The sequence below is a fragment of the Agelaius tricolor genome, unplaced genomic scaffold (genome assembly GCF_023055355.1).
Source record: "Agelaius tricolor isolate 1412-34295 unplaced genomic scaffold, bAgeTri1.0.p SCAF_19, whole genome shotgun sequence".
Taxonomy (NCBI): Eukaryota; Metazoa; Chordata; class Aves; order Passeriformes; family Icteridae; genus Agelaius; species Agelaius tricolor.
This window is the reverse complement of record NW_027269279.1, coordinates 9,032,244-9,058,495: the sequence shown is the minus strand read 5'-3', so window position 1 is coordinate 9,058,495 and position 26,252 is coordinate 9,032,244. Positions and strand designations below refer to the sequence as shown.

Genomic DNA, 26,252 nt, shown 5'->3' with positions numbered 1-26,252 from the left:
AGCTCCCGAATGCCATCGGTCACTACGGCTCAGCCTTCGAGCCCACCGCGGCGGGCTGGGGGCTCGGGGGGCCGCTGAGGGCGGCGTGTGCCCGCCTTCGCCTTCCCTGAGCGCAGCTGCGGGGGCGGAGGCGCGGCCCGGCCGAGCCCTCAGATGTGTGGGGGGCGCGGCCCGGCCCTGCCCTCAGGTGTGTGGGAGGCGCGGCCTGGGCGTCCCCTCAGCGCGGGGGGCGTGTCCCGCACCTGCCCGGGTGGGAGGGCGCGGCCCGGCCCTGCCCTCAGGTGGGCGCCGCCCTCGCCTCCCCTCAGGTGCGCGCGGCCCGAGGCGGCGGTGGCGCCGCTCCCGATGGCGGCCCCGGGCGGGCTGGGCCGCTGCGTGGCCGCCTTCTGGCTGGCGCTGGCCTTCGACGCGGTGGGGCTGGCGGTGCTGCTGGCGGGTGTGTTCGCCGACGTGTTCTTCTCCGACCTGCTCATCTACGCGGGCGGCATCGGCATCTTCCTCAGCCTGGTCTGGTGGGTGTTCTGGTACGCGGGCAACCTGGAGGTGCCGCCCGAGGAGCTGCGGGACGACGTGGGGCTGCCGGCGCCCAAGGGCCGCGGGGACACGCTGCTGCGGCGGCTGGTGAACGGCCTCAGCCTCCGCCTCACGGCCGCGCTCGCCCCCGCCCGCCCCGCCGAGCTGGAGCTGCAGCGCGCCCGGGGCCCCCGCGGCCGCCACGCCGAGCCCGGCAGGTGAGGGAGAGCGGGATGGGACAGCGAGGGGAGAACGGCTGCGAGCTCTGACTTCGGCCAGAGCTGGGAGAGCTGTCCTGCCCGAGATTCGGTGTAACACCTGCCAGGTTAAACCACCTGCACGTAGCTGACGCTTCTTAAAATAAAAGTAGTGGGGAATGTTTCTCAGCTCGGGTGGTAAAAAAAACGAGTGGGAAAGATTGCACAAGTGGGATTAGGCAGGGAAGACACTTCCTGTCGCCCTCTAAGAACGGAACGGGCGAGCAGGAGCGAAGCGCGGGGACGGTGGTGGGGCTGGCATGCGGATCTGCTGCCAGAGAGCAGCACGGGAGCCCTGCGGCTCCGAACTGCTCCTCACAGCAGCCAAATGCTGCCAGAAATGGCCATTAACCACTACCCCACACGAGCTCTTGGGAGGAGAAGTCCCCTCTTTAGCACCATGAAATGTTGCTTTTATTGGAGAGCAAGAAAGGTGAAATGCTGACTTGGATTTAACATGGTGGCAAGAGCTGTAGGTAAGAGGTTGAAACTCATAAATGCAATCAGTTAAACTGTTTGTCTTGAACCTCAGTCATCTAGAAAAGATGTGATAATACCTGATGTGTAAAGGAAGCGTCTAGGTCCTATTTCAAAGCATGGTTGAAGAACATGAAGCTTTTCAATACACCCTAGTATATTCATTTAGGAAGAAGGCATGCTTAATGCCTTGAAAATGTGTGTGGGGAAAAAAGTCAAGCCTTCACTTCACTATGTAAAATCCTCTGTTGAAGGAACTGTAAACAGTTTTTTACTGTTTGAACTGTTCAAGGATTCTAAACATCTCGCTGTTCCAATTCACTATGTACAAGATCAGCTTTTCCTGCTTCTCCTTGAAACTAAATTCTGTTGATTTACAGAAAAGTTCATGTGAAAATCGTTTTCTTTCATGAAAGCTATGAAATTTTTCATGAGAGAAAGTTTTAACAGTAGGGAGATTGAGTATAGATAATTATTCCTTAATAGAAAACTTGTAGGAGGCAGGAAAGAATAGCAGCAACACCACTTTCAAAGATTGTTACTGCTCTTTAGTTGATTATTAACCACACCTGCAATTTAGAAAACAGGCAGTTGAAAATGAGCCATTCTATTTTCAGAGCTCTTTTTTTTTTCTGAAATGGGTCTAAAATTGGCAGGTCCCTATTTTCAGGGAATGATTTGCATTTATAAATGGCTATGCAGAACCATTCCATGGCAATTACAGGTATTGAGCTCAGTGGATAATCTGCTATCTCTGTAGATGCAATGTGTATACATGGATATGTATTCTGTTTTCATGAACTCCTAGTAGTGAAAGTTATCCACTATTTTGAAATATTTCAAGTCTTATTCCTGATTGTAATTAGATTTATATGTCCTATAGGGATGTATAAATAAATAAATAAATAGTGATTTAATACAAAATATCCCAGCAGCTTCTGTTGCTACAATAAACAAACTTCAGTAATGGTAATTCAGAAGGAACCAAAACAGGGGGTGTACAGCAGTTATGTTACATATTAGAACATAAACTCTTTGGTTTTACTTGCAAGGTGAAACAAAGGATAACAAATGGTTTCACCTTGAAAGATAATTTAGAGTTCCTTTTTGAAGTAAGCTCACCTAAAGTATCTTAGAACTTCTTGTAAACAACTGAATCAGATCATTCCTTGCTGATAGACCAAATCCTCTCCCCATCAGGAGATATTTATGAACTTAACCAAACGGGTTAAACATGTTTGGGCAGATATTGTCTGCACAAGGAGGAAAAAAACCACCACCATACACACACACATTCAGAAAGGAAAAAACAACCAAAAAGCCCAAACAAACAAAAACAACCAAAAACCAAACCACCAAAAAACAAAACAAACCCCAAATGTCCTCACTTTACTGGCCATTTGGAAACCTTGAGCAGTAATTTTTTGAAGTTAGGTTGTTCTGATTTCCTATCTTAAAAATTATATAGTAGAGAAAGGTGAGAATTTTTATGATATGGAATGCTTCTATTAAAGGAATAACAAGTAGATTAGGATCCTCAAGCCTGAAAAGAGATGCAGAATATAAAGTGCTCCAGAAGCCTATGTAGTCACTATGGGGAAGGTATGAAGTGCTTGCCTGCCAAGGCAAAGCAGGAACAAACTGTCCTGTGCTATGTGACTGAAGTGTGGGATTACTTGATGTGGGACAGATGAAAGTTTACTGATTCAAAAATCCAAAGGACAAAGCAGAAGATATATGATAATATAAAGAGAATATGTTTGGCTCAGGAAGACCTGGGGCAGTCAGAGGCAGTTGATACCCTGAGGAAATATTACCTGTGTGCCATATTCTTATGCCTTGAGTGAGACACCACACTTGGCCACTATTGGAGATGGGCTGGTGACTTGATGGATCTTTTCTTTGGGTCCCAATTGGCTGTTAAACATGAGGAAAAGTACTTTTAAAATGGACTTTAAGTAACAGTTTAGAGTTATATGACCACTTGTTCTAAGCCTATTTTGGAGTAACCTTTTCTTCATGTGTTATCTTCAGGATCTGTTGAAGGCATGACCAATGAAGTTACTGCCCCAAAAAGTGGGGGAAATGCTGCAAATTATGGAAGGAGATTCCCTACTCAAAACAATAGGATTCTCTCGTTGTGGAATAACCTCTGCAAGCATTGTGGACTCTCTATGAAATGGACATGTGGAGCCATATCTCTGCCAAAAGCACCTGTTTCAGTGTTGGACTGGATAGACTTTGAAATTATGAAAGAAGATCCCACAAAATCACTTTAAGAAGTGAGAGCTAAAAGAGAATTGAACCTGATTCACTGAAATATCAGTGCAGCTTGTCATATAGTTGGTTTTATTGTTTTAATTATTATTATTATTTTTAATAACCTGAAAGGTTTGGATAAAAAAACTCTTGCACAATGAAAAGCTCTTGCACTGTTTTTTACCAAGGTCTGGAAGTTAAACTTACTGTGAATTTTTATAAAGCCAGTGCAATACTTTTGTTTGTAAGGGTGCTTTTAAAATGTCTATATTAAACTGTTGATGCAAGGCTGCAAATGTAGTAGAAGTTGTTTATAGTGTAAATACACAATTTACAGTGTCTCTTGTAAAAGTTTCACTGTTATTCTGAAATAACCTGGAATCTGAGATTTTATAAGTAGACAAATAACACCAGTGGTGTTGGCATACAAGTACATTCTTTGTAGTTACAAATGATGTAATACAATGACTCTTGCAAGAGGCATTTTTAGTCCAGTGATGTTGGAAATTATTTTCCTAATGCTGAAGCATTTGAGAGAGGGAACATGACCAAAGGAAACCCTGTTGATTAACAAGAACTCCAAGGCATTATAAAACATTAACAAACAGTACCTGGAAAATTATTTCTATTAATGTTAGTGATAGCTAAAATTGTGCTAATGATAAAATTGTGTGGAGAATTTCCTCAGGAGTTCTTCTGGTTTTGAACTAACACTAAGAGTTTGGTGCCACCATCAGCAAATACTGGTAGGTCTTAAAATTTCAATGCACAATTGTTCTATGCCACACCTCACTGAATACTAGAGGTGGAATTAAGGAAAATATTTACTAAGAACACTGTGGCTGTACTTCCTTATAAACTCTTGAAATGTCTTTCAGTGTTTTCTTGTAAAATTACTGGAGTAACTTCATTTTTTTTTGCATATTCTCATTTTTAAATGTTTTCCAAATGCTACCTTTTAACAAATTCAGAAGAACACTAAACTTTAAGGTCTGCAGTGTGATTTCTCCTTTACTATCTGCAGTTTTTAGGAGATGTATGCAATTTGTTTCCTCCTTTTAATGGAACTGCAACGTGACACCACTGCCGTGTTACAATGGCCTGATTAAGAAAACCAAACAGGCTCCTCCCTTAAAACCTGTAGATCAGTTTTCATTTGCAATAATTGTTTCATTTCATTTTTTCTGAACAGAAAGAAAAGCTTTTGCTGATTCCCCATAGTTTCACTTATAAAGTGAATTATGAAATATGGTGTTTAATAAGAGGAATGATTACCAGTAGCTATACATTAAGCCAATACTCATATATGTACTTCACATACTTAGTCTGTGAAAATCAAAAATTTCTATTCAAGTGTTACAATAATAATTACTAGACTGAACTGAGCAGGCCTTTGCATTCCTTGGATATTACCATGTAATTAATCTTAAATCCAATATCAATACTTAATGATTGTTGCATAAGATGGTAGCTAGAGTGTAACTTCACTCAAAAGTTATGTAGAATTCCAGCTAGTTTACTAGTATGAATAGTATAAGTTTTAAAAATGAAATCTAGGAGCTGATCCATCAGTTAAGGAGGATGTTAAGCACACAAAAGCACTAAAGCAGTAGAAGGTTGCTGAGATGGTGAGCCCAAGCAATGAGTCAGACAGTACTTGCTGTGGAGCAGTGATATCTGTTGTAAGTATTGTAACTATTGTCTTTTTGAAAATGCATCCAGTTACTGTTTCATGCAATCAGTTTGCCTTCTAAACCAGGAAGGCTAATACTAAACACAAACTGAGCATCATCTGCAGTTACACATTAACAAATATTTAACACTATTTTAGTTTCATGATATCCTTATCAGCTCTGCTCAATGCAGCACAAAGTCCATTCAAAGAACTTTACATTGTTGATTGGAAGGAAGCCCTTGGACATGTTTAGGACTGCTTGTTGTTATGTGAACAGAGTTGTACAGCTAAAAGAATTCTTCTAACCATTGAGGAAAGTGCCATGCATGCTGTTTAAAATCTTAGCCAAAATCACAAAGAACCAAACTAGTTCCAGAAGTGGGGCTACAGGAGTCTTTTCCATCTAGTTAAGTCTTAAAACTAGCTCAAAATGTCATCCTACATTCCACTAATGGAAAAATGCCAACCCCCAGCTTCCAACTATGTTGATGGATTAAATTGTTAGACTTAAAACATGGACTGCATCTGATGGAAGTTTTCTTGTGGTATATAGTGTCTGCTTAAATGGGAACATCATTAGGGATTAAATTATTAGTAACGCCTACAAAAATCTGTTTGGTGTGACTTGTGAGAGTCGCTGGGAGCAACGTAATTGTTACAGTAGGAGTTTGTGTAGAAAAGAAGCATAAGTGTATACCAAGTTGAGAGGGCTAAGGTCAAATCCTGGCACGTGTTGCTGTAGCTAGTTTGTGTGAGTGGGTGAAGTAAATTTTACATATTCAGCCAAAGTAAGCTTTGAGCAGAATGGATGTTACTGAAGAACTACACAGGAAATGCAAGTCTCTGGTCATACTTACCTGGGTTGCTCTAGCAGTAGAATTTGCCCCCAATCTTTGGGAGCAAAACCAGTTACTAGCTCGAGACAGAAAAGTCTGTAACACATTTTGTTTAATGACTGGTGCTTCAAGATAGACCTAGCCTCCATAGGGATGATGAAGACATCCAGAAATCTCACTTGAAGTTCCTGTGCCTCTGTTCTAGCAAATCCATTATTACTTCCCAAGGTCAAACTCCGCTTTGTTTAGAGCAGGTTCTTGGCCCTCTTTAATCTCTATTAAGTTGTTCGGACCATTTAGTTTACCCCTTCGGATTGCAATTTTTAGTTGATAACGTAGGCTAGCCGTGCCCTTGGCGTCATCTGTGCTGTGAGGGGCTGCGGGCGACTCCCACCGCTCACGGCGAACTGCCCAAGGGGTCGGGGAGCGCTCGCTTGTGAACCATCCCGGGATGGGATCCCTCCACCATGGCCTGGGGATAAATCTGGACTTCTGCTCACGCACCCCGGCACGCTGGGAGCGCTACCGGGAGTCAGTGTTAAAACCAGAACGGTGACGAGTAGAGCGCTTCTCTTGCCCGGCTTCATCCCCGCGTACGGGGAGAGAAACGCCCTCTCCGTGCCCCTGCCCGGCTCCTTCGGTCCGCCCGCACCACGGCGGGCGGGGGCAGCGCTGCGGCTGCTCCCTCCTGGCACTCCCTGCCCGTTCAGAGGAGCCGCCCGGCGGTGCTGCCCCGTGCCTGCTCAGTGGAGCCGCTCCGTGCCCGCTCAGTGCTGCCGCCCGGCGGTGCCGCTCCGAGCCTGCTCAGTGGAGCTGCCCGGCTCTGTGCCCGCTCCGTGCCCGCTCAGTGGAGCCGCTCCGAGCCCGCTCAGTGGAGTCGCCCGGCTCTGTGCCCGCTCAGTGGAGCCGCCCGGCGGTGCGGCCCGGCCGTGCGAGGGGCGGTGCCGCCCGGTGCGGTTTCCGCCCGGCCGCGCAGTTTCCGCCGGAGCGACATGTGGCGGCGCGGGCAGCCGGGACGCGCCGGGCGCGGGGCGAGGCGCCGCTGGCCCCGGTAGCGGGGGCGCGGCCGCCACCGCAAGGCAAGGGGGCAGCGGGGGGAACCCTCGGGAGAGGAGCCGCGGCTCTCGCGGCTCTCCCTGCCGAGGAAGGGCCCGAGAGGTGCCCCGGGCCTCCGAGCGGTGCTCACGCGGCTTCCCTTCCCCGCAGGCGCCGTGACCATGCTGGGAGCGGACGAGTTCATCAGCTCCCCGCCCAGGAAGACGGTGCGGTTCGGGGGGACCCTGACCGAGATCCTGCTTAAGTACGAAAAGGTGACTGCGGCTTGTCGGGGGCCTGCGCCGCGTCCGGGCTGCTGTTCCTGGGGTCATTCCGTGAGAAGCCTCGTTTTGCCTTACGCAAGACCGTGCCTGAAGGCTTAGGGGAAAAAATTGAAGGTGCTGAGCGTTGTAGGCTTGTGCCAGGCGGTATTGCTGTGCGAGCGAAAAGATTTCCCCTGTGAGTCAACCTGAGTGGCCGGGTGAATGTAAAGCCTGGCTTATGCTAAAGTGTGCACGGGAATCCAGCTGTGTCTGCAGGGAGAGCAGCTGAAAATGAGCCAGCAGCCTCGGTTGTCTTCTGGACAACACCCTGTTACTGCTGCTTCAGCTTTGCTGAGCTGGCTGTCTTGTATTCTTGATGTACCTGCTCAATACAATAGTTGGTTGTTCAGATACATTGATTTGGTAGTTTGGAAATTGGTAGTTTTTACTGAAGAAAAGAAAAAAAAGAAAGTAATTTATTTATTTTTTGTTTCCCCTGCTAGGGTGACACCACAGATTTTGAGTTGTTAAAACATCAGCTGTCAGATCCAGACATAAAGGTAAGACTTTGATAGTCAGGGGTCTGATGATTTAAAGTTCGTCTGTCTGAGTGTAATCACCAGACAAGTCATTCTGGTGCTTACACTAATCCTTTGCTTTAAATTGTATTTAAGAGCTTTTTTTCTTTGCAGAAACCATCAGAATTAAAACCCTAAATGGGAAAAAAAAGTCTGTTTATACATATATATATGCAGGATCTTTATAAATGGTATCTCATGCTTACTGACTCTGCTCTACCCTTTGAGTCTGTCTTTGTTCCAGATACCATCTTTTTAGGTCACTGATGCTTGATTATAGAGACACTTCTGTAGATCTGTGGTTTCTGACTTTCACAGCATTAAAGTTGCATTGAATTTTACCTTCTGTTCTCACTAAATCCGGTTTCATTAGGCAGTAACATACATATGCATTTAGTAGTTATACCCAGAAGTATTGTTTCACAGCTCTTCTGTGTAGCTACAAGTACCTGCCACATTTGCTGTTTCAAGACTTGAATGTCCCTTCTGCTTAAACTACAACAAAAGAGAAAAGAAAATGATGATGGAATACCATTTCTTTTAAGTTCTGTGTGAGGGAGGTTTCATGCCTTGCTCAGTCTGATTGAAGTCTTCATGGCAGGCTGTTGGCTTAGGACTTGGCATGAATGTATTCTGCATTCAAGAACTTCCATTGGTGAGGGCACAAACTGAAATTCCTTTCATGTTAGTATGAAAACAATTTCTATTTACAGTCTTAATCTTTGACTTCGAGGGATTTTGCTATTTTCTGCTAATAGGTAGTACTGTTTATTGAAATAGTTACCTATTTTTTCTGCTTATTTTAAGGATGCCCAGATCATTAATTGGCTGCATGAATTTCGAGCTTCTGTTGCATATTTGACCAAAGAGCTTGGACAACTGGTCAACATTTTGCTGGTAAGTACCTGTTGGTTTGCTATATGGGAAGATTAAGAGTTTAGTACTCAAAACGTCCTTCTCTGACATCTTGATCTTTGTTTACTTCTAGAAGCTGCCATGGTTGAGGAGGAGCCGAGAGGTAGTGGAAGAATATCTGGGTTTTCTTGGCAATCTTGTGTCAGCACAAACTGTCCATCTCAGGCCCTGCCTCCGGATGATCGTGGCGCAGTTTGTGCCCCGTAAGTTACTGCTCTCTTACTCGTCTTGTTTGCTCATCAAAGTCCCTAGATAGAGAACTTCTGTATAAATACAGTCCATAACACAATTAGTTATTGGGTTATTGAGTTTTTTCATGTTGATTGTCATACAGACAGTTTTCTGTAGCTAGATTTTAGAAGACATATTCTAGGTGCTAATACAGATCCTGTTCTGGAGATGTCTTGGAAATGAATGAACTGTATAATATTTTTACTGCTAAAAAACCAAAAGCTGAAGTATGAGGATCATGTCAGATGTTCTCAAGAACTTCCTGGTTCTGTAAATAAAACAGTCTTTAAGAAAGTCTTGTGGCTAATTTCGATGTTTTAGTCCCTGTGGAGACTGTTGTTCAGTGTGTTTGCTATTGAATTTGTCACCTGTAAGATTTATACAATTTTGATATAATAATCTCATTTTTTTGCTAGCTCGAATAACCATCAGAGAAGATGATGTGGATATTTCAGATTCTGATGATGATGATGAAAGTGAGTATAAAGGATATAGATATATATGCTGCTGTAGTGCCTTTACTAAAAAAGAATCCAGTGCATGTTGCTCCTTTTTTACAAAATTAATTGAGCTGAGTTCAAGGAAAACATCAAGAACCATCCTTAAATTCCCAAGGAATTAAAGACTATCTTGTACTCAAATCAATGGTGTGCTGACCCACTCCTTATTGCTTTGAAATGATTCCTGTTGGTGCAGTATCTGTAGGAATAAGACACATAGGGAAACATTCCTAGCCCTAGATTGTTTCAAAGCCACGGAAAAGTTAGGAGTTGTTTGGTTTCTATTTTATTTACCTCAAGGTACACCCCTGCAAAAGAACATTTTGGCAAATGCAGTTTCCTTGGGAATCTTTCCATTGTGTAGTTGATATGAACTGTTTTTACTGGTTCCTGATTTAGTTTTCTGTAACCAAGTGCGTAAGAATTCTTTTTCTTTCTCTAGACATTTCTGCAAACTTTGACACTTGCCACAGAGCATTGCAAACTGTTGCAAGATACGTTCCTTCGTAAGTACAGAATCCCTTGGGCTTGTGTGCCCTTTCCTTGCAGATTTCAAGCTTGGGAACTGATGGGTTTTTTCCTCTTAATTGGAAGTATAACGCTTCATTTCATTGCATGATTTTTCCCAGTATTCAGTAACTGGTAGAATGCTTTACACAAATATCATGAAGTTTCTGTCAGGCATCAACAGCTGAAAATCCTGTTAACAGAAATGGGAAGTAGGAAAAGTGTTGGTAGTGGCTTCTGTATTCTATATTCCATAGTGATATTTGAAGTGGCTTCTAACAAGTGCATTTTGAAAGTTTGCCATTTATTGTCTGTCCAGTGATCCTTGCCAAACCACATTTTATACAATTGCTTACCTTAAAATAAAATTCCTGTGAAATAAGATGTACTTGTTCCAGTACATCTTTAGAGTGCTGGAGTTCAATATTTGCAAACCTATCACTTTTAGGTCTGATTTTTGGTTTTTAATTAATTATAGGACACCACAGTTTCTCATGCCGATACTTGTGGAATTCTTTCCTTTCATTAATAAATCAGAAAGAACTCTGGTAAGAGCTGTGATTATTTTTGTTGATTTGTTCATCTGTTTATCTAAATGTATAAATGTTCTGTATAGTAATACAACTGATTTGATGGCAGTCCATGCAGATTTTTGGAAGAATTTGTTATATATATATGATAATTACATATATAATAACCGTGTACAGGGTCATGTCTGTTTAGTGTAAGGCTGTCCAAGCATTCTGAGTTACTTATGCACAAGCATTGTGTTCATCTTTAATAACATCACCACATATTTTTTCCACTGGATTGCTTTCTTAATCAGTGCACACCATGGACCTCCTTGATGAGGAGTCTCAGGTTGTCTTGTTTGTTAGTTTATACATTTACTTACTCCTCATTGAACACAATCTGTTTAAACCTATTTCTGTGTCTTTAGGTAACAAATTAAGAAACTTGTTTTCTAGAAGTCCTTTGCAGAAATTTGACTTTCTGTTAACGTTGTTATTGATACCAATTAATTTTGTGTTATAGGAATGTTATGTCCATAACCTGCTGCGAGTTACTGTGTATCTCCCAACTTTGAGGCTTCAGATTCTGGAGCTTATTATTGAAAAGCTGCTGAAGTTGGATGTAAGTTTATTGTGTGTTATCTTTTATGGAAGGTTGGCATTAAGATACACAGAGTAGGAAATGAAATATGCTTCATTTTTAGACTCTACAAAAAATGCCCTTCTGATTGTGGGTATAAACTCAGCCAAATTTATACTTCATTCCCAGGATAAAGATGTTCCCACACCTGAGGGTAACTGTATGGTGTGTGCTGTTACACCCTGCCTGGAGTCTCTGCCAGAGTCCAAATAACTGTCTTGTGGTGATCAGCACTAATGTGAATGGGCTTTTCTTTGTGTGCTTGATTGGTTGTGTCATCTCTTTGAAGTAAAATCCTAAAAAAAGGCAGGAGAGCTAGCACTGTAAATGATGGTGGCTTTTTGCCTCACTGTGTAATAGTCTGGGCAGAGCAGATGCTGGGGAGGTAAAAGTTTCAGAAAGTTTGGAATGTTCATTCGTGTATGGCACATCATTCCTTTTTAAAATGTTTATTTAGTTCAGGACAGAATCTAGTGAAGAACTTAATCATGTGGTCATGCCTTTTATATAAATAATAAAATACCCGATTTTATATTATTGTCATGGTTTTATAGACATTAATTTCTTGTTTGCAACTGTAGGTTAGCACTCCACAGCAAGATATTGAAGATGCTGAAGAAACTGCCAATAACTGTGCTAGCGAGGAAAAATCTACAGAGGAGGGACTTTTTGACATGGTTGGTTATCTTGTTCTATTAAATTTTTTTAGTAAAATTATCACTTCTGAAGTGGCAATGAACTAAGTGTGGAAATTCATTATTAGTTTGTTGTTACTGCACTGCACGCTGCTCTTGAAACCTGAACAGCTGACAAATGATTAATGTGTTCCCATGTATTGACTTTATTCATGTAAACACCCAGTGCTACATTCAGCAAATCAATTTCATTATGTAAAAACACAAGCAGCTGTGCAATAAAGCTAGTTAAAGAATTCATGATACTTGGCTTAGTGTGCAAAAATTTCCTTATACTGTATAATGAGATACTGCTTGTTAAAAAAAAAAAAAAAAATGAAACTTTAGCATATTGCTGAAAGATAAATTTAGCTTGACTTTTCCTGTAATTGCTGTCTCTGGGATTTGTGTATTTAAAAGCTGCATGTGCCATTTTATCTACCAGGAGGAAGATGAAGAGAGAAAAGGCAGCAAAGTTGTCTCTCCCAATATTGAGAGAATGGCCCATCCTCTTGCAGAGCGCCTGGACATCCTGATGACCATCCTGTTCTCATACATTAGAGATGTTTGCCATGTGGATGGTGAGAACTCTTGCTCTATAAACAAATTTGTTGTTTTGCTAACAAGTAAGAAACACTTAAGAGGAGCTCTCTCTCTCTGTATTGTGCGATAAAGCAGAATTCTGCCATTAGCAGGCTATAGTTCACATTCCTGCCACTGCCCAGGTGCTGGGAGAGGTACCTACTGTAGTAGGGTATAAATGTTTTTATCATTTGCTCTACTTGAGTGTTAGAATTATGGATCCTTTCAACATCATGAAGACTGGAAGTAGATCAAAACAACCAGACACATCAATCAATTGCCTTTGTTACAGGAGAAAAAAGAATAAAGAAATATCTTTCACTGTTATGCCCTAAGGGTTTGAATTCTTCAGATTTATATATTTAAAACAATATTTAGAAACCATTATGCTGTATCTTCTCCACATAAGTCAGGTGATTTATTTGTGTTTTTTTCTTGCTCTTTTAAGCTAACACATTATTGCAAAGTTTGCATGTCTAGCAGCTTTATATATGTGCACACTCACACAGAGAGGTTCTTCATTTACACCACCTTAGAAAGCAGTAGAATTGTACACCTGGATTTTTGGATAAACTGAGAAGTCAGGTTGACAGTTTTTCTTTACATATTCTTACTGGTGTAGAAAGATATAAATACCATTTCTGCAGCATGAGGGCAGGAAAAAACCCCTGAAATGTTTCATTTTGTTCTGTTGCTTTGTTGTGTAGGCAAGCTTGACATCAGCAACACGAAGGATTTGTATCGGGATCTGGTTTCTGTTTTTGACAAGCTCATTTTACCAACCCATGCTTCGTGTCATGTACAGTATTTCATGTTTTACATCTGTAGCTTTAAATTGGTGAGTAAAAACTGGTTTTAAAATGCAGTGTCCTCTGTCATTTCTGCATCTTTGTTTTGGTTTTTTTTTACAAACCAGTTTTCTCTGCTGTAATTCTACTCTGAAGATAGCAAGTACATTCAGGATTCATTAATATCTTCACTTTCTTTTTCTTCTCTGTTACTCCTTTCTTTTTCTTTATGAGATACTGCTTCTTAAAAAAAAAAAAAAAGATGAAACTTTAGCATATTGCTGAAAGATAAATTTAGCTTGACTTTTCCTTTAAGAGCTTTATGGCTCTTCCCATGTTGTTCATAAACCACTTACAGATGGAATCTTAGCATGTGTGAAGGAACAAACATGGTTAAAACTGATCTCTTTGACAAGAATCAGTTGGACTCTTGCACCCAGGACATGGGATGCAAATTTCTTCAGCATCCCAAAACTATTGCAGAGATGCTGTCTCTTAGGTCTTTGATTTGAAAATCGTGTCTGCTGTTAGTTGTTCCCCCAACCTTCATTGTCCCATCTCTCTCAACAAACTGTTCTTTCTTTTATAACTGAGTATAGAAAAAGACACAGAAATGAGTGCTCTTCCATCATGTGTAGGTGTGGTTATTTACTGCAGTTATGGGTAGATTTTTGTAATGGTTTAGTTATGGAAATAATGGGAATTGAGAAATAATGGGAATGTCTTGCTTAAACAGTGTCATCTCACAATGTCTGTGTATCTTTTTTTCCAGGGGTTGGCTGAAGCGTTTTTAGACCATCTTTGGAAGAAACTGCAGGATCCAAACAATCCTTCAGTAATCAGGCAGACTGCTGGGAGTTATATTGGCAGCTTCTTGGCAAGAGCTAAATTTATTCCCATTGTGTAAGTTGTTTTCACACATGAACAGAACCAAACGATTCATGCTATTGTGGAGCTCAAGTAGAGAATTGGTCTTCTATTCCCACTGCTTTGTCAGTAATCCTGAATCAAGGGTCTTGTTTGTCCTTTCAACAATATTGGTTCAGTATTGTCTTGAAGCTTGAAAACACATACAGCATGCAGGCTGATGATTTCTGAGGTTCATGACTTGCTGTTTTGGGCTTCACTAACCAAGAAGTGCTGAGCCAGGGGTAGGTTGTGCTGACTTCAGGCAGTCATAGATTCCCAGTGTATGTGATGTTTTCAGTACCCAGTGTTAGGCACTTTCTGCAGGCTCTGGAACAGGGAGATCATTTGTTCTACTATTTTGATAGAGAATGGTTTAAATGTCTTCCTTTTTATGTACACATTCTATATTTTTGTGCTGTTCAGGGAGGGTCTGGTGACTTCAACATTGGAGTTAGTTGGATATTGGAATTACCTGCTGGACATGGGAGGCATTGCTCTGTATTACCTGTAACCAAAAATTCTGGTTGATTACTGTGTGTTCATGGATTCATCTCTTCTGGCATCCTGTCCTTTCACTGTTGGGGGGTTTCAGTGCTGATTGATTCATTTTATGCTGAGATAAAGGAGAAAGCTTGTAACAGAATCATTCCTTTACAAAGAGATTTTCTTACTGATGTTCTTATAATCACTGAGATTCTTGAATATTTGTTGAACATCTTTTCTACACCATTTCAGGTGTTATTTTTTACACTTCTTTTTTCTCCCTGCACTACAGTACAGTAAAAGCATGTCTGGATCTTCTGGTGAACTGGCTGCATAAATACATTGATAATCAGGATAAAGGAGCTAATGCCTACTGTGATGTAGCTCTCCATGGGCCGTTCTATTCCACGTGTCAGGCAGTGTTCTATACACTTATTTTCCGTCATAAACAACTTCTGGATGGAAATTTAAGGAAAGGTGAGCATCTTAGGTTTGAAAGGATTCATTAGAAGTTTTACTGTTACTGTGTTTTATAGTGGTCAATTCAGTCAAGTATCTGATGGCAAATTTATCTTGTTGTGCTCTAAATAGAACGTGGTGGCTTGTACACATGTTGGGGCCAGACCTCCACTGTGAGAGTGCCCCAGGATGTGCTTCTCTGGTGGTGTTGCAGAGTGAGGCATGTCACACGGGAAATTCTTAGCAACTGACTTCAGTTTATATGATACCTAATTTATATTTGCTAATTGTTCTTATTTTGAAGGTCTGTCGTATCTGCAGAGTTTAAATTTTGAGCGCATTGTCATGTGTCAGCTAAACCCCCTGAAGATTTGTATCCCTTCTGTTGTCAACTTGTTTGCTGCCATTACCAGGTACCTGCTCATTTACTTCAGTAAAGCTTGGTACAGGTGTTGTGTGTATCTAAAACCAGCACAGGGTTTTGTTAGGCAGAGTCTTGAATATTACCTGAGACATAATACTGCCCATATTGATTAGGGATAAGTTTATTGATAGGTGAATTTCAATGGAATCCTGCAGTCCTATGAAATGGATTGCTCTGTGTTGGAGCCAGTGTGTTTGTACTTGGAATAAAGTTTATAGGGGCTTAGAGGAAGAAAACAGACTCCTTACCTTGTGACTATCCTGCAAACTCTTAATAACAGCTGGAAAATGGAAGATAGAAGTGATAGTTGTTCAAAAATAACTTTGTGTTTTCATACCATCCATCTGAAAATCTTGCTTTGGGTGTGCTGGAAGCGCTTATCTTTTCTTTATTCCCTTTTTTGAAGGAAATACCAGTTGGTGTTCTGCTACACAATTATAGAGAGGAACAACAGGCAGTTCATCCCCGTTGTGCGGAGCGGCACCGGGGGCGACCTTGTGCAGACCTGCACCAACCCCCTCGACAGCTTCTTCCCCTTTGACCCCTACATACTCAAAAGGTAGACTTGAAAAGTGAACAACTTCTTTGTGCCTTCTAGAAAATAATGAATACAACCTGTAGCAAACTGTCAGTCTTTCTGCTGTTCACTTTCCTCCCTGATCATTTGTACCTTTCATATTCTGCATTTTAACCAGATTGTCAAAGATTTAAATTAAAATGTACCCCTACTGTGAATACAATAACTCATTCTGTGCTTTGCTTCCTCTCTCAGATCAAAGAAGACCATTGATCCTATGTATCAGTTCTGGGAAGAGCTGAGTGCTGAAGATCTTGAGGATCTGAAGAAACCCATTAAAAAGGTAATCTTCCCTGATCCAAACAGTTCAGCTATCAGCTGCTTTTATTGCAGAATATTTTTTTAAGTAGATAAGAGTACACTATACATTTAGGGGAAACTGAGACTGAAATTTGGAAGCTTTAGGAATTGATCCATTCTTGCCTTGGGAGCACTTTTCCCTCTCCTGCAGCACAGGAGTCATCTGAAAGCTTTTTGAATGTGCTCAGAAAATGGACATGATGATGTTACTGGGAAATCCACCCTGTAGATGTCATTCAGTTCCCATATTTCATAATCAGAGTACATCAAATTCTCTTACCATTCCAGGTGGTTGTAGCAATCACAGTGGAAATCCAGGTCTCTATTAAGATTTGACAGTATCTTCCCATTCTCACTGATCCTTTTAAATTTTTGCAGGGTACTTCTGAAGATGAAGACGATGACTTTTTAAAAGGAGAAACTCCTCAAAATGATGGTGTGGTTGAAATTGCACCAAATTCTTACGAGTCCAACACGCGGAGCCCTGTGAGCAGCATTGGCTCCCCTGCAGACTGTTACGTGCCATACCCACTGTGACATGGGCAACCAGAAGGGAAAGTGTGGAATAGGTTGAAAATTGTGTGCAATGTTTTGCTCTGGAAAGAGACTTGAGCTCAACTTTCCAAACTGGCAAATGTTTTAAGTAACTACATTTAAGAAAAATTACTGTTTCTTAGTCATCAGATTTCTACAGATATGTTAAAGTTATATGTTGCTAGAAAAGCTTAGAGAATAAATAGGGTGATATTTTACAAATTTCACATTGAAATGGTTTTTATGACTTAGAAGGATTTTTTAATAGTTTTTTCCAGCTCTTCAAAACTTAATTTACTAATGTTTCTCTACAAGGTTTTATATATCAGGGGTGAAATTCTGGTGTTTCTTCCTGCAGATTTGTGTGGGGACCAGAATTCCACTGTCAGTGTTCCAACTCTGATGACTCTTCTTGAGCTGGTTTCACAGTAATGGTGTAATCTCTTGTCCTAGGTTGCCATTTTTTGGCACCCAATGTGAGGCTTGAGAAATCGGAAACAATCTGTACTGATTGCATTTGGATTTCACTTGCTCTGTACTGGGACAAAGCAGTCAGTAGCCACGTTGCTTGAAGCTGCTTTCTAGAGGGACCCCTTTGGAAGTTTCCTCCTAAATTTGCCCTAAAGCAGGAGATCTCTCAATAGGCAGGGCATGAATCCAGTCTGGCAGTGGTTCTTCCACACACATCTCTTCAGCTTTTCCTGTCTGTAGGGCCATGCTTGGTGAAGCCACTTGCTAGTGGGAAGTGTGCTCAGATAGAAAGCATTATCCTGAAATCTGTAGCTGACACACACCTTTCCCAGCTAGGAAAGTTCAGACATGTGAAAGTGATGGTTGTTGGAAGTGTTGAAAATGAGGGAGTAGCTGAATGTATTATTTGTAGATAGTTTTCTTGGGATGCTTGTGAAGCACTCCAAGACAGATATTTATTTGCCAGATTTGAAGTTTATATGTGAATGCTTAAAATAGAAAAAAAAAAGTCTTCCCTTGTGGTAAGGACGTGATGGTGTCAGTGGTGTCCTTGTGTTGTCCGTGTGTCTGTCAGTCAGTGTAGAGTTTCTCTACAGAGGTTTCTTGTCTTCTTTCCATGGTTGCTGGCTTTTAGATTTGAGTAAGAATATAAACAATGGGAAAAAAACCTGTTATTCGTGTAACATTTAGTTGAAAATTTTATGTATTTAAGACTAAACTCCAGTTGCCCTTCTTTAGAACTTGGAGGCTTTTAAGACAGCATTTTTATTTGGAGCCAATAAAGTTTGATGCAAAGAGTGCAATTCTTAACATCCTTGAGAAAACCACATGTCTGTATGTAACTGAGGTGCCCTCTCTGGAGCCTGACTTCTCAAAGTTGGGGTGTTCATTCTGACAGATTGCAGAAATGAGTTTGGGAATGACACTGCAAAATCGTATAAACTGAGAAGTTTTGGTTTTAATTGTAGTCCTCTTTATTGTCAGTCCTGAGTAATAAACAATAGATTTCCTTCTAAAACAATTGCATTTTCTCCTGGCACAAAAGAACCCTCACGTCAACAGCAGGGAACATATCCTTTAAAAGATGCCCTTCAGACACTACTTTCAAAATGAGGGTGTGTAAAACTTGCCCAGTTGTAGTACTAGGTATGTGATTCAGGAGCTTCCACGTATCATGAAAAACAAAAAAAAACCCCGTAAGTGTAATGTGCAGACATTGAACTGTCTGTACTGAAGTTACACAGTTTTGTTTAAATGTTTCTGGAACCTTTGCTCTGACAGCTCTGGTTTTCTCCATGTAATGGCAGGCAGGTGTGCTGGCAGGTGCTGGTGCTTTGCTAAAGAGACTTTGTAAATACCAACAGCTGTGAGAAGAGTGTTCCTCCTGAGGTGCAATTTTGTCTCACATGAGAAATGCAATGTATCTTTTGAAGAAAGCATTTATTCTACTATAGAATCATAAAGTCATAGAATGGCCTGGGTTGGTAGGGACCTTAAAGATCACCTAGTTCCAACCAGCCTGTCACTGGCAGGATCACCTTCTACCAGGCCAGTTTGCTCAGCCCAATGCAGCTGGGCCTGGAACACTTCCAGGGACAGTTTATTTCTGTGAAATTGGATGGAAAGGCTGAGCTGGGGTCCTGGGCAGTTGCTGTCTCTGGGCTGTGGGCAGGCTGGGTGCCTGGCTGTCCACATTCCCTGCAGGGTGAATTAACTGCTGCTACCATCGTTATTCCCCGTAGTATATTCCACAGATAACTGGAGGAAAAAAAACCCTGATCTTTGAGGAAAAACGGTTTTCTTTGGGATTGTCTGAAAATCCAACTTGTGGTTGCTGGGGCAGAGGATGGTGGTGTGGGGATCAGCCTCTTCTCCCAAGCACCCAGTGGTAGAACGAGGGTATATAACCTTAAACTGTGCCGGGGGAGGTTTGTGTTGGACGTTGGGAATGATTTCTTCATTCTTCCATTGGATGGTGGAGTCACCGTCCCTGGAGGAATTTAATTCCAGGCTGGTTGTGGTCCTCAGTGCCATGGCCCAGTGACACTGGTGTTCAGATAGAGGTTGGATTCCATGATCTCAGAGGTGTTTTCTAACCTCAATAATTCAGTGATTTGTAAATTTGTGGCTTTATAACTGTTACTATTTCATACCACAACTTAAGGATGCCCCGCAGCGGCCGGGGAATCTCTGCAAGGTTACCGAGTTAAAGTCGTCAGGCGGCGCCGCCGAGGCCGGGCGCGTTTCCCTCAGCCCCGGGGCGGTTCCGCGGTGCCCGGGCGGGCCCAGCCCAGCCCCGGGGCGGTTCCGCGGTGCCGCGGGCGGAGCGGCGGCCGCGCTTTCCCAGCGCCCTGCGCGGCGCCGCCCGGCCCGGCCCGGCGCGGCCTGCGGAGGGAGCGCGGAGCCGCCTCCGGGCCCGGGCCCGCCGCTCGCCGAGATGCCGCTGCTGGTTAACGGAGCGCGGGTGGACTTGGCCCGGCCCACGGGGGACATGATCCGCGCCCACCCGCACCTCGAGGTGAGGGAAGCGGGAAGGGGCCCCCGTGGGGAGCCGCGGTCGCGGCCGGCGGGGCGGGTGGTGGAGCGGGGCGGCCTCGGAGTGAAGCGGCCCGGGGTAGGGGTGGTCCCGACCCCGACCCCGCGCGTTCCCAGCGCTCTGGCAGCGGAGAGCCGCGGAGCGATGAAAAATAAATAAATCGGTGTCGGCGGAGGGGCTCAGCTGTACCGGTGCGGGTGCCCCGCGGGCTGGGCGGGCGCTTTCTGTGTGACAAAATGATAAAAACTGGCGATAAAAAGGAAGGTGGGCACTCTGAGGAAGGTGCTGACCTTGCTGCCAGGGTGTAAATGTTATAATCCTAGCGGTGAGTGCGAGCCAGGACTGTGAGCAGAGCTGTTTCCCCATCAGAAGGTGTTTCTTTACAGACCCTGAGATTATGCAGAAAACCAGGGCAAATTTGATAAAGCTGTGAAGTGTTTTTTGAGCCCAGAATGGGAATTGACTTTGTCCCCAGCAGGTCTGTGAGGAAGCACTGCAGTAGTCATAGCCCAGGAATCCGGGTTTTCCACACACCAATCGAGCTAATAAACAACAGTATTTTGATAAGTGTAAAATAAATGTTCTGAAATGTGGCAGCAGAGGACTGAAACTTCTGTATTTCAAGTTTCCTGTTCTGATTAAACTTCCAAGATCAGTTCTGGTATTATCTAATGTTATGTTTTCCCAGTTCAAAAGCTGTTTATTGTGCCTCCATTTTATGGTCCATATAACAGGGTAAAGGTGTTTTGTAACTCTCTGGAATTATGAGATTTAACTATTAACTTGGTCACTGTTAGGAAAGCATAAAACTTTCAAAATTCAGAATACTCTGTAATACAAAACACAGAAAATTCAGACTACTCTGTAATAATACAAAACACAAGTATTTCTCTCTGAGCTGGGTCCCTTTGCTTTTCAGAGGTGATGTTTCTGTGAAGTAATGGATACACCTGAGAATTCAGCCACTGTAATATCTGTTATAATTTGTAGTATTTGTTACCATTTATCTTTAGGAAAAGGCAAAACTTCTGAGAAGTCAGCCAGCTCAGATCGTGGAACCCAAAGGCCTTCTCTATGTCCAGCAGAGAGAGTTTGCAGTGACTACCCCTAAAGATGGTGTGTAGGAACAGACACATTTCTTCTTGTACTGAAGCAGTGGTTGTGAGAGCTGAGTTCTTACAGTGTTTTCCTCCTTTAAAATAGGTTCTGTTTCCATTCTTGGATCAGATGACGCCACTACCTGCCACATAGTTGTGCTCCGACACACAGGTATCTCTAGAGGACCTCCAGAGCAAAGCTGTACCCCTGAAATAAGGAATTAGTGCTGGTTTATGTGGCATTAATAAAATAAACTACAGTTACATCAATACAAACCTGATTCCCCAAAAGTCACGTAATGTGTTAACTAAAGACTCGCTCAGAGTTGTGTGTTCAGTGTGAGAGATTCCGTGCTCTTCTCACTCTGTGAGCAGATTTTAACTTGCTCTGCTCCTGTGGCCAGGGGCACTGCAGCCCTGGGCTGTGTCCAGCAGTGTGGCAGAGCAGGGTTTGGATGTTTCAGGGGTAGAATTTGTGTGTGTGTGGATTTGTGACATTAGAGATGTTGCCTGCTAAGATGTTCCCTCCTGTTAAGAGGGCACTTGTACCCTCACAGGAGCTGTGCTGGTTTATACTGGCCCGTGCAGACGGTGGTGCCTCGCCCCAGTCACATCCCCTGCGGAGGGGGGCGAGGCCGTGTGGGGCAGCTCTCCCTGCACAGTGGGACTGCCCCGCTCGGTGGCACTGTCACCCAGTCCCTGTCGTGTGCCCTCCCAGGCAGCGGAGCCACGTGCCTGACCCACTGCGACGGCTCGGACACCGAGGCCGAGGTGTCGCTCATCATGAGCTCAGTGAAGTCCTTCTCCAGCTCCACGGGCTGCGGCAGGTCAGCTCTGCTCCCTTCCTCTTCTGCTTCTCTCCAAGGTTCCTGCAGCTGCTGTGGAGGGGAGTTGGGAGGGGTTTGTGCTGGGTTCAGACGAGGGAACTGTGCAGGAAGCACCTCTTGGTCAGCAGCCGCATGCAAAGTGAAAATCACTTCCTTGGTGATGATTTTGGGGGTGTTTTTAGCAGTCGTTCAAAGCACGGTTCTGTTCTGAAGAGTGTCTCTGTAAAATGCCACCATGAGGGTTGTGTTTACTGTTTCCTATTTAACTTTGTTCCAGATTTGCAAAATTTTCCATATAACTGGCTTTTGGTTCATATTATATTTTTCCCTTCAGAGTATTTGTAAATTCTTTTCAGCATCTGTATCAGGGAATTTTGTAAGTCCACATTAAAAAAAATGGTGTGAAGGATAGGACAGTGGGTGAAAAGCTCTGAAACAGAATTTAGTAGACAAGTTTATTTCTGGATGTGGAGGGTTTTGCCCCTGTGGTTTGGTAAGAACAAAAACTAACTCGTGAACTTATATTTGTGATTTGTAAGGACTTTACATAGACACTGCTTAGAGAAGAACCCTGCTGCATGGTCCAGAATAGTCATGAGGAGTTCATGGGAACAAAAATCTTCAAGTTTAATTAACTGAAAGGTGGTTACAAAGTTCAGTCCAAACCAGAGGTGCCAGAGATACCCTTGGGATAGCATTGCATGTTTTTAATGCCTCTTCAAGCTTGTTCCTGTGCCACTTCCTGGGTGATGATCCTTGAAGTTTTCAAAATGGAATTATTGTAACTTGCTGTGTAATGCAAACCAGCTTGGTGCATGTGATTGCAATAAGTGAGGCTTCTGTAATGATTGCTTTGCAGTTTGGGCTGGGGATTATTTTGTAAAGATACTCATTTTGAGATGTCTTTTTAATTGCTGTTTCCTGTTATTCCATCTCTGTTAGGCTGGAAGTGCACCTAGTTGGAGGTTTCAATGATGATAGGCAGTTATCACAAAAACTTACTAATCAGCTTCTTAGTAAGTTCACGTTTTTTGCACTCTCATGTCCAAAAAAAAAAAGTTTTGGGTGGAGTTTGTTTGTAGTCCGAGTCCACAGTCATTTACTGGAAAGAAGTGTGGATTCACATGAAGGGTCTTTTTCTGTGCCTGAGAATTGGTGTGGAGAGGGGCTGGACTGCTGGGGCTTGCCCGTGCTCAGTGCCTGGGCCACAGGTCTGATCCTGTCACTGCTCCCTGGCTCACACTTGGCTCTGGAGAGTTGGGTGCAGTTCAGCTGGGCTTTGATTCCTGCTCATCTTCTTGGGATCATGGGCAGGTGTTGTCACTCTCCCAGTCTGTACATGTGGATGATTCATCAGTTACCATTTAGTTCATACCTTAACGTGATGAGGTAAAATTTAATTATTGTTTGGAATTGTCTGATGAAAAATGTCAGGTCTTTTATAAAATCCATATTCCAGAGGAGTGATGGCAGTGCTTCACGCACAATTAGAAGTGTAAAGTACCTGCTTGCCTGGGAGTGCTCTGGGTTGTGCTTTTGTCACTTTGTCACTTCTGGAGAGGCCTCTGCCCCACTGGAATGGGGAGGGGGCAGGGATGGGGCAGGTGTCAGGATTGGAGGGAGGCGTTTGAGGGGGTAAACAAAAAAGGAAAACCAAAGACCCTGGCATGCAGCCTTGTGGCTATGACACCTGATGGGTGTTTTGTGTAATGTGAGAGTTCTGTGCAGAACAAAGTATTTTGGTTAACTGACTTTAACCTTCTGATTTTCATGCATCAAGGTACAATTTGAATCAGTAATGCTGTATTGCTATCAGAACTTAAAAGAGGGGGTTTTTTTCTGGTGTTTGGGATGGTGAAATGCAGAACTAATTTACAGTTGATGAAAGACTGGGTTTGTTCACTATCTATTTAACATTTTAGGAAAAAAACATTTAAATATAACCTGCTAAATGTAGAGCAGACCAGAGCAGAGCTGATGTGATGCCAAAGCTAAACCAGTGTCAGTAGAAGGAGTAAGTGGCAGAGCACTTTCTTAGCAGATTTTTGCTGTTACAAACGGCCTGTCTCTGTAAATTCCTGATAGTTTGAAGCAAATGTGCAGAAGCCTGTTTGCAGTGTTCTGGGGCAGGGGTTCAGTGTGTGCCCCTCAGCCCCAGACAGCAGTGCCCTGCCCCCCCTCACTGACATTTTTGCTCTCCTTGTCATCACAGGAGCGTTTGACCTCCAGCCAGAGGATGTTCATTTAGTAACTTTCTGTGTAACAGGTAAGAAAATGTTCCCTTGGGTTTGGAAGTACCTTTCCTGAAATAAAAGGGTAGGGAACTTCTCAGACATGGCTTTTTCTCTGTCCTGTCACAAAGAACAGCACAAATCCTCCATACTGATGTGTAATTTTCAGTTTTGCTGCTGCACTGCAACCAGCTCATAATCATGGCCAGGTTATTTTGGCACATATATCCCAAGAAACAGGGGTTTTTCCCTGTAAATTGTCCTGGCAGAAGCAGCTGGCTGGAGCTGCTGTTCTGTTAGAAGACAGCTCCAAGTCCCACGTGTGTTGTTACTGACCTCTGCCTTCTTTTCCATATTTCATTTCATTTTCCTTGGCTTTTTCTATCTTATGCAACATCAGATCTCTTGCTATCCAATAACATACAATTAAATAAATGCTGCTCAGGCTAAAATCCAAAGCCCTACAAGTTTGACTTCTTTTTCTTGATTACAGAACTAAATGACAGAGAAGAACAAGATATTCACTTTCCAATAATTTATGGAATAGGTGAGTCAGTTAAATTAGAATTGAATTTTCTTTTGGTCCCTGGATTACTTTTCAGATTCCAATAGTAAATGGACTGCTTTTAATGGGTGAGAAAAGTCCACCCTAAAAGTTGCACACTGCTGTCAGAGGCATAGGCAAAAATGCTTTTCTTGTGGTGCCACAGCTGGGAGATGCACACATGAAGAGGCTGTGTACAAATGCAAACAGATTTTTTCCTTTTACTGCTCTTAAAAGCTTATCAGCATTGAGCTACTGGAGTAAATTTATGCTTAGAATTTAATCTTCTTCTCTTTGATTACTCAGTGTTTTTTTCTAATTAGTTCACTCATCTCTGGAATATTGTAATGCTGCCAAAGGAAATTAAGTAGAAATGTACTGTCACAGGCTTGGGGTCTGAGAAATAAAAATGTGTGATGGGTTCTGCAGTTCTGCAACAGTTTTGTTAGGTACATGGTCATTGTAAAGAAGTGCCTCAAAACAATTATTTCTTACTATATTTAATCTCTATTTCCTGCCAGCTGTGAATGTTAAAACAGCAGAGATCTTCCCTGCAACCTTCCCAGTAAAAGGGCCGGATGAGGATCTGCGTTCAGCCCACACTTTAACAGGAGCACCAGTGAGTAAAAAGGGTGGTGAAAATGGGGAGTCCAGGCAGGGGCAATGAGACATCCAAAGTCTGAGGAGAAGATCCTTGGGTGGCTCTGGGTTCGTGGTCACCATTTCACTCTGTGTGTGTTGGAGTAGCAGTGTCAGGGCTGAGCTGGGCCAGGCTGAGGGGAGCTCTCCCTGTGTGGGGCAGCCCTGGCTGCCTCTGCAGCCTCCTCTGTTCTTGCAGCTGACCAACATCTACGATGCCAAGACAGAACAGCTCCGGATTGGGCCTTATTTCTGGGGGCCTTTCCCACACGTGGATTTCTGGCTGGAACAAGATGATGCACAGATTTTACAGGTACATGAAATGAACTGGTTGGGGCTTTTTTGTCTTCTAGCTGAGTAGAGAGAGGGGTGTTACACTTAATCAAAACTTTTCCCAGTGCACTGCTGTACCTGGGAGGGTGGGGAGTATCCTTCTAGAGGGGAGGATAATGAGAACATTGTATCCTGAATGTCAAGCAGCTCTTGCTCCCATCTTCTTTTTCAGAACCTTTCCACGTCACCCCTGGCTGAGCCCCCCCACTTTGTTTCCCACATTAGATCTACATTAACATTTCTAAAAGAACATCCATTTCCATCCCGGTCCCTGTTTCCTGACAGGAAGCCTCGAATCTACAAAAAAAATGAAGAAGGGTTGTGGGAACAGGTTTGTTCTGACAAAATCTAACCTGGAACTCACTCCCACAATTGCTTTAAGGAAATACAACTTGCAGGAAGAGCAATTTGTTGCAAATAGCATATTGCTGGTCACAAATACCAATGTTCCTGTGCTTTTCAAAATAAAATATTTTGATAGAAGTAACTTGCTTTTTCTGCATTACTTATGTAGAAATCTGGGTTTCTTTGAAGTAAGAATTTGGCTTTGTTTAGGTTCTGTTGCTCCAGAGTAGTAATTTGATGGGCAGGTAGAGGTGGCAATGCTGGAGACTGACAAGGTGAGTCACTGCACTGCTATGCACTT

The 26,252-nt window shown here is 43.0% G+C and overlaps 3 protein-coding genes across 5 annotated transcripts; all 3 read left to right on the top strand.

The window, feature by feature from the left end:
• The first annotated feature begins 20 nt into the window (after positions 1-20).
• LOC139598173 (transmembrane protein 238-like) lies at positions 21-5,260 on the top strand. Its single transcript, XM_071444188.1, has 2 exons — positions 21-731; positions 3,282-5,260. The coding sequence occupies exons 1-2, from the start codon at positions 154-156 to the stop codon at positions 3,289-3,291; spliced, it is 588 nt and encodes a 195-aa protein (XP_071300289.1). The 5' UTR covers positions 21-153; the 3' UTR covers positions 3,292-5,260.
• Positions 5,261-6,938: 1,678 nt separating this feature from the next.
• RRN3 (RRN3 homolog, RNA polymerase I transcription factor) lies at positions 6,939-18,197 on the top strand. The gene is made up of 18 exons (XM_071444185.1): positions 6,939-7,096; positions 7,224-7,327; positions 7,819-7,875; positions 8,701-8,790; positions 8,882-9,011; positions 9,456-9,515; positions 9,982-10,045; positions 10,525-10,594; positions 11,082-11,180; positions 11,780-11,875; positions 12,318-12,453; positions 13,162-13,292; positions 14,015-14,145; positions 14,927-15,111; positions 15,398-15,506; positions 15,924-16,076; positions 16,290-16,377; positions 16,773-18,197. Exons 2-18 carry the CDS (start codon positions 7,235-7,237, stop codon positions 16,929-16,931), a joined length of 1,851 nt encoding a protein of 616 aa, XP_071300286.1. The 5' UTR covers positions 6,939-7,096; positions 7,224-7,234; the 3' UTR covers positions 16,932-18,197.
• A 1,510-nt stretch (positions 18,198-19,707) lies between these two features.
• On the top strand, positions 19,708-26,093 carry NTAN1 (N-terminal asparagine amidase). 3 transcript variants are annotated; one of them, XM_071444182.1, is made up of 10 exons: positions 19,708-19,917; positions 20,949-21,051; positions 21,139-21,204; positions 21,751-21,859; positions 22,802-22,875; positions 24,072-24,125; positions 24,584-24,637; positions 25,156-25,253; positions 25,473-25,586; positions 25,779-26,093. In XM_071444182.1, the coding sequence occupies exons 1-10, from the start codon at positions 19,837-19,839 to the stop codon at positions 25,956-25,958; spliced, it is 933 nt and encodes a 310-aa protein (XP_071300283.1). In that variant the 5' UTR covers positions 19,708-19,836; the 3' UTR covers positions 25,959-26,093. The 3 variants fall into 3 exon arrangements, with proteins under 3 accessions (XP_071300283.1, XP_071300284.1, XP_071300285.1); XM_071444184.1 differs by lacking the exon at positions 20,949-21,051 and having other exon boundaries at positions 19,781-19,917; XM_071444183.1 differs by lacking the exons at positions 21,751-21,859; positions 22,802-22,875.
• The last annotated feature ends 159 nt before the right edge of the window (positions 26,094-26,252 follow it).

Bases quoted from the DNA above. Each gene is read 5' to 3' on its own strand.
- NTAN1 (XM_071444182.1), top strand. From the start codon at position 19,837: ATGCCGCTGCTGGTTAACGGAGCGCGGGTGGACTTGGCCCGGCCCACG. The intron at 19,918-20,948 runs GTGAGGGAAGCG...ATTTATCTTTAG, and splicing joins GCGCCCACCCGCACCTCGAG to GAAAAGGCAAAACTTCTGAG. The intron at 24,126-24,583 runs GTAAGAAAATGT...TCTTGATTACAG, and splicing joins AGTAACTTTCTGTGTAACAG to AACTAAATGACAGAGAAGAA.
- LOC139598173 (XM_071444188.1), top strand. From the start codon at position 154: ATGTGTGGGGGGCGCGGCCCGGCCCTGCCCTCAGGTGTGTGGGAGGCG.
- RRN3 (XM_071444185.1), top strand. From the start codon at position 7,235: ATGCTGGGAGCGGACGAGTTCATCAGCTCCCCGCCCAGGAAGACGGTG. The intron at 14,146-14,926 runs GTAAGTTGTTTT...CCTGCACTACAG, and splicing joins GCTAAATTTATTCCCATTGT to TACAGTAAAAGCATGTCTGG. The intron at 15,507-15,923 runs GTACCTGCTCAT...CCTTTTTTGAAG, and splicing joins TTGTTTGCTGCCATTACCAG to GAAATACCAGTTGGTGTTCT.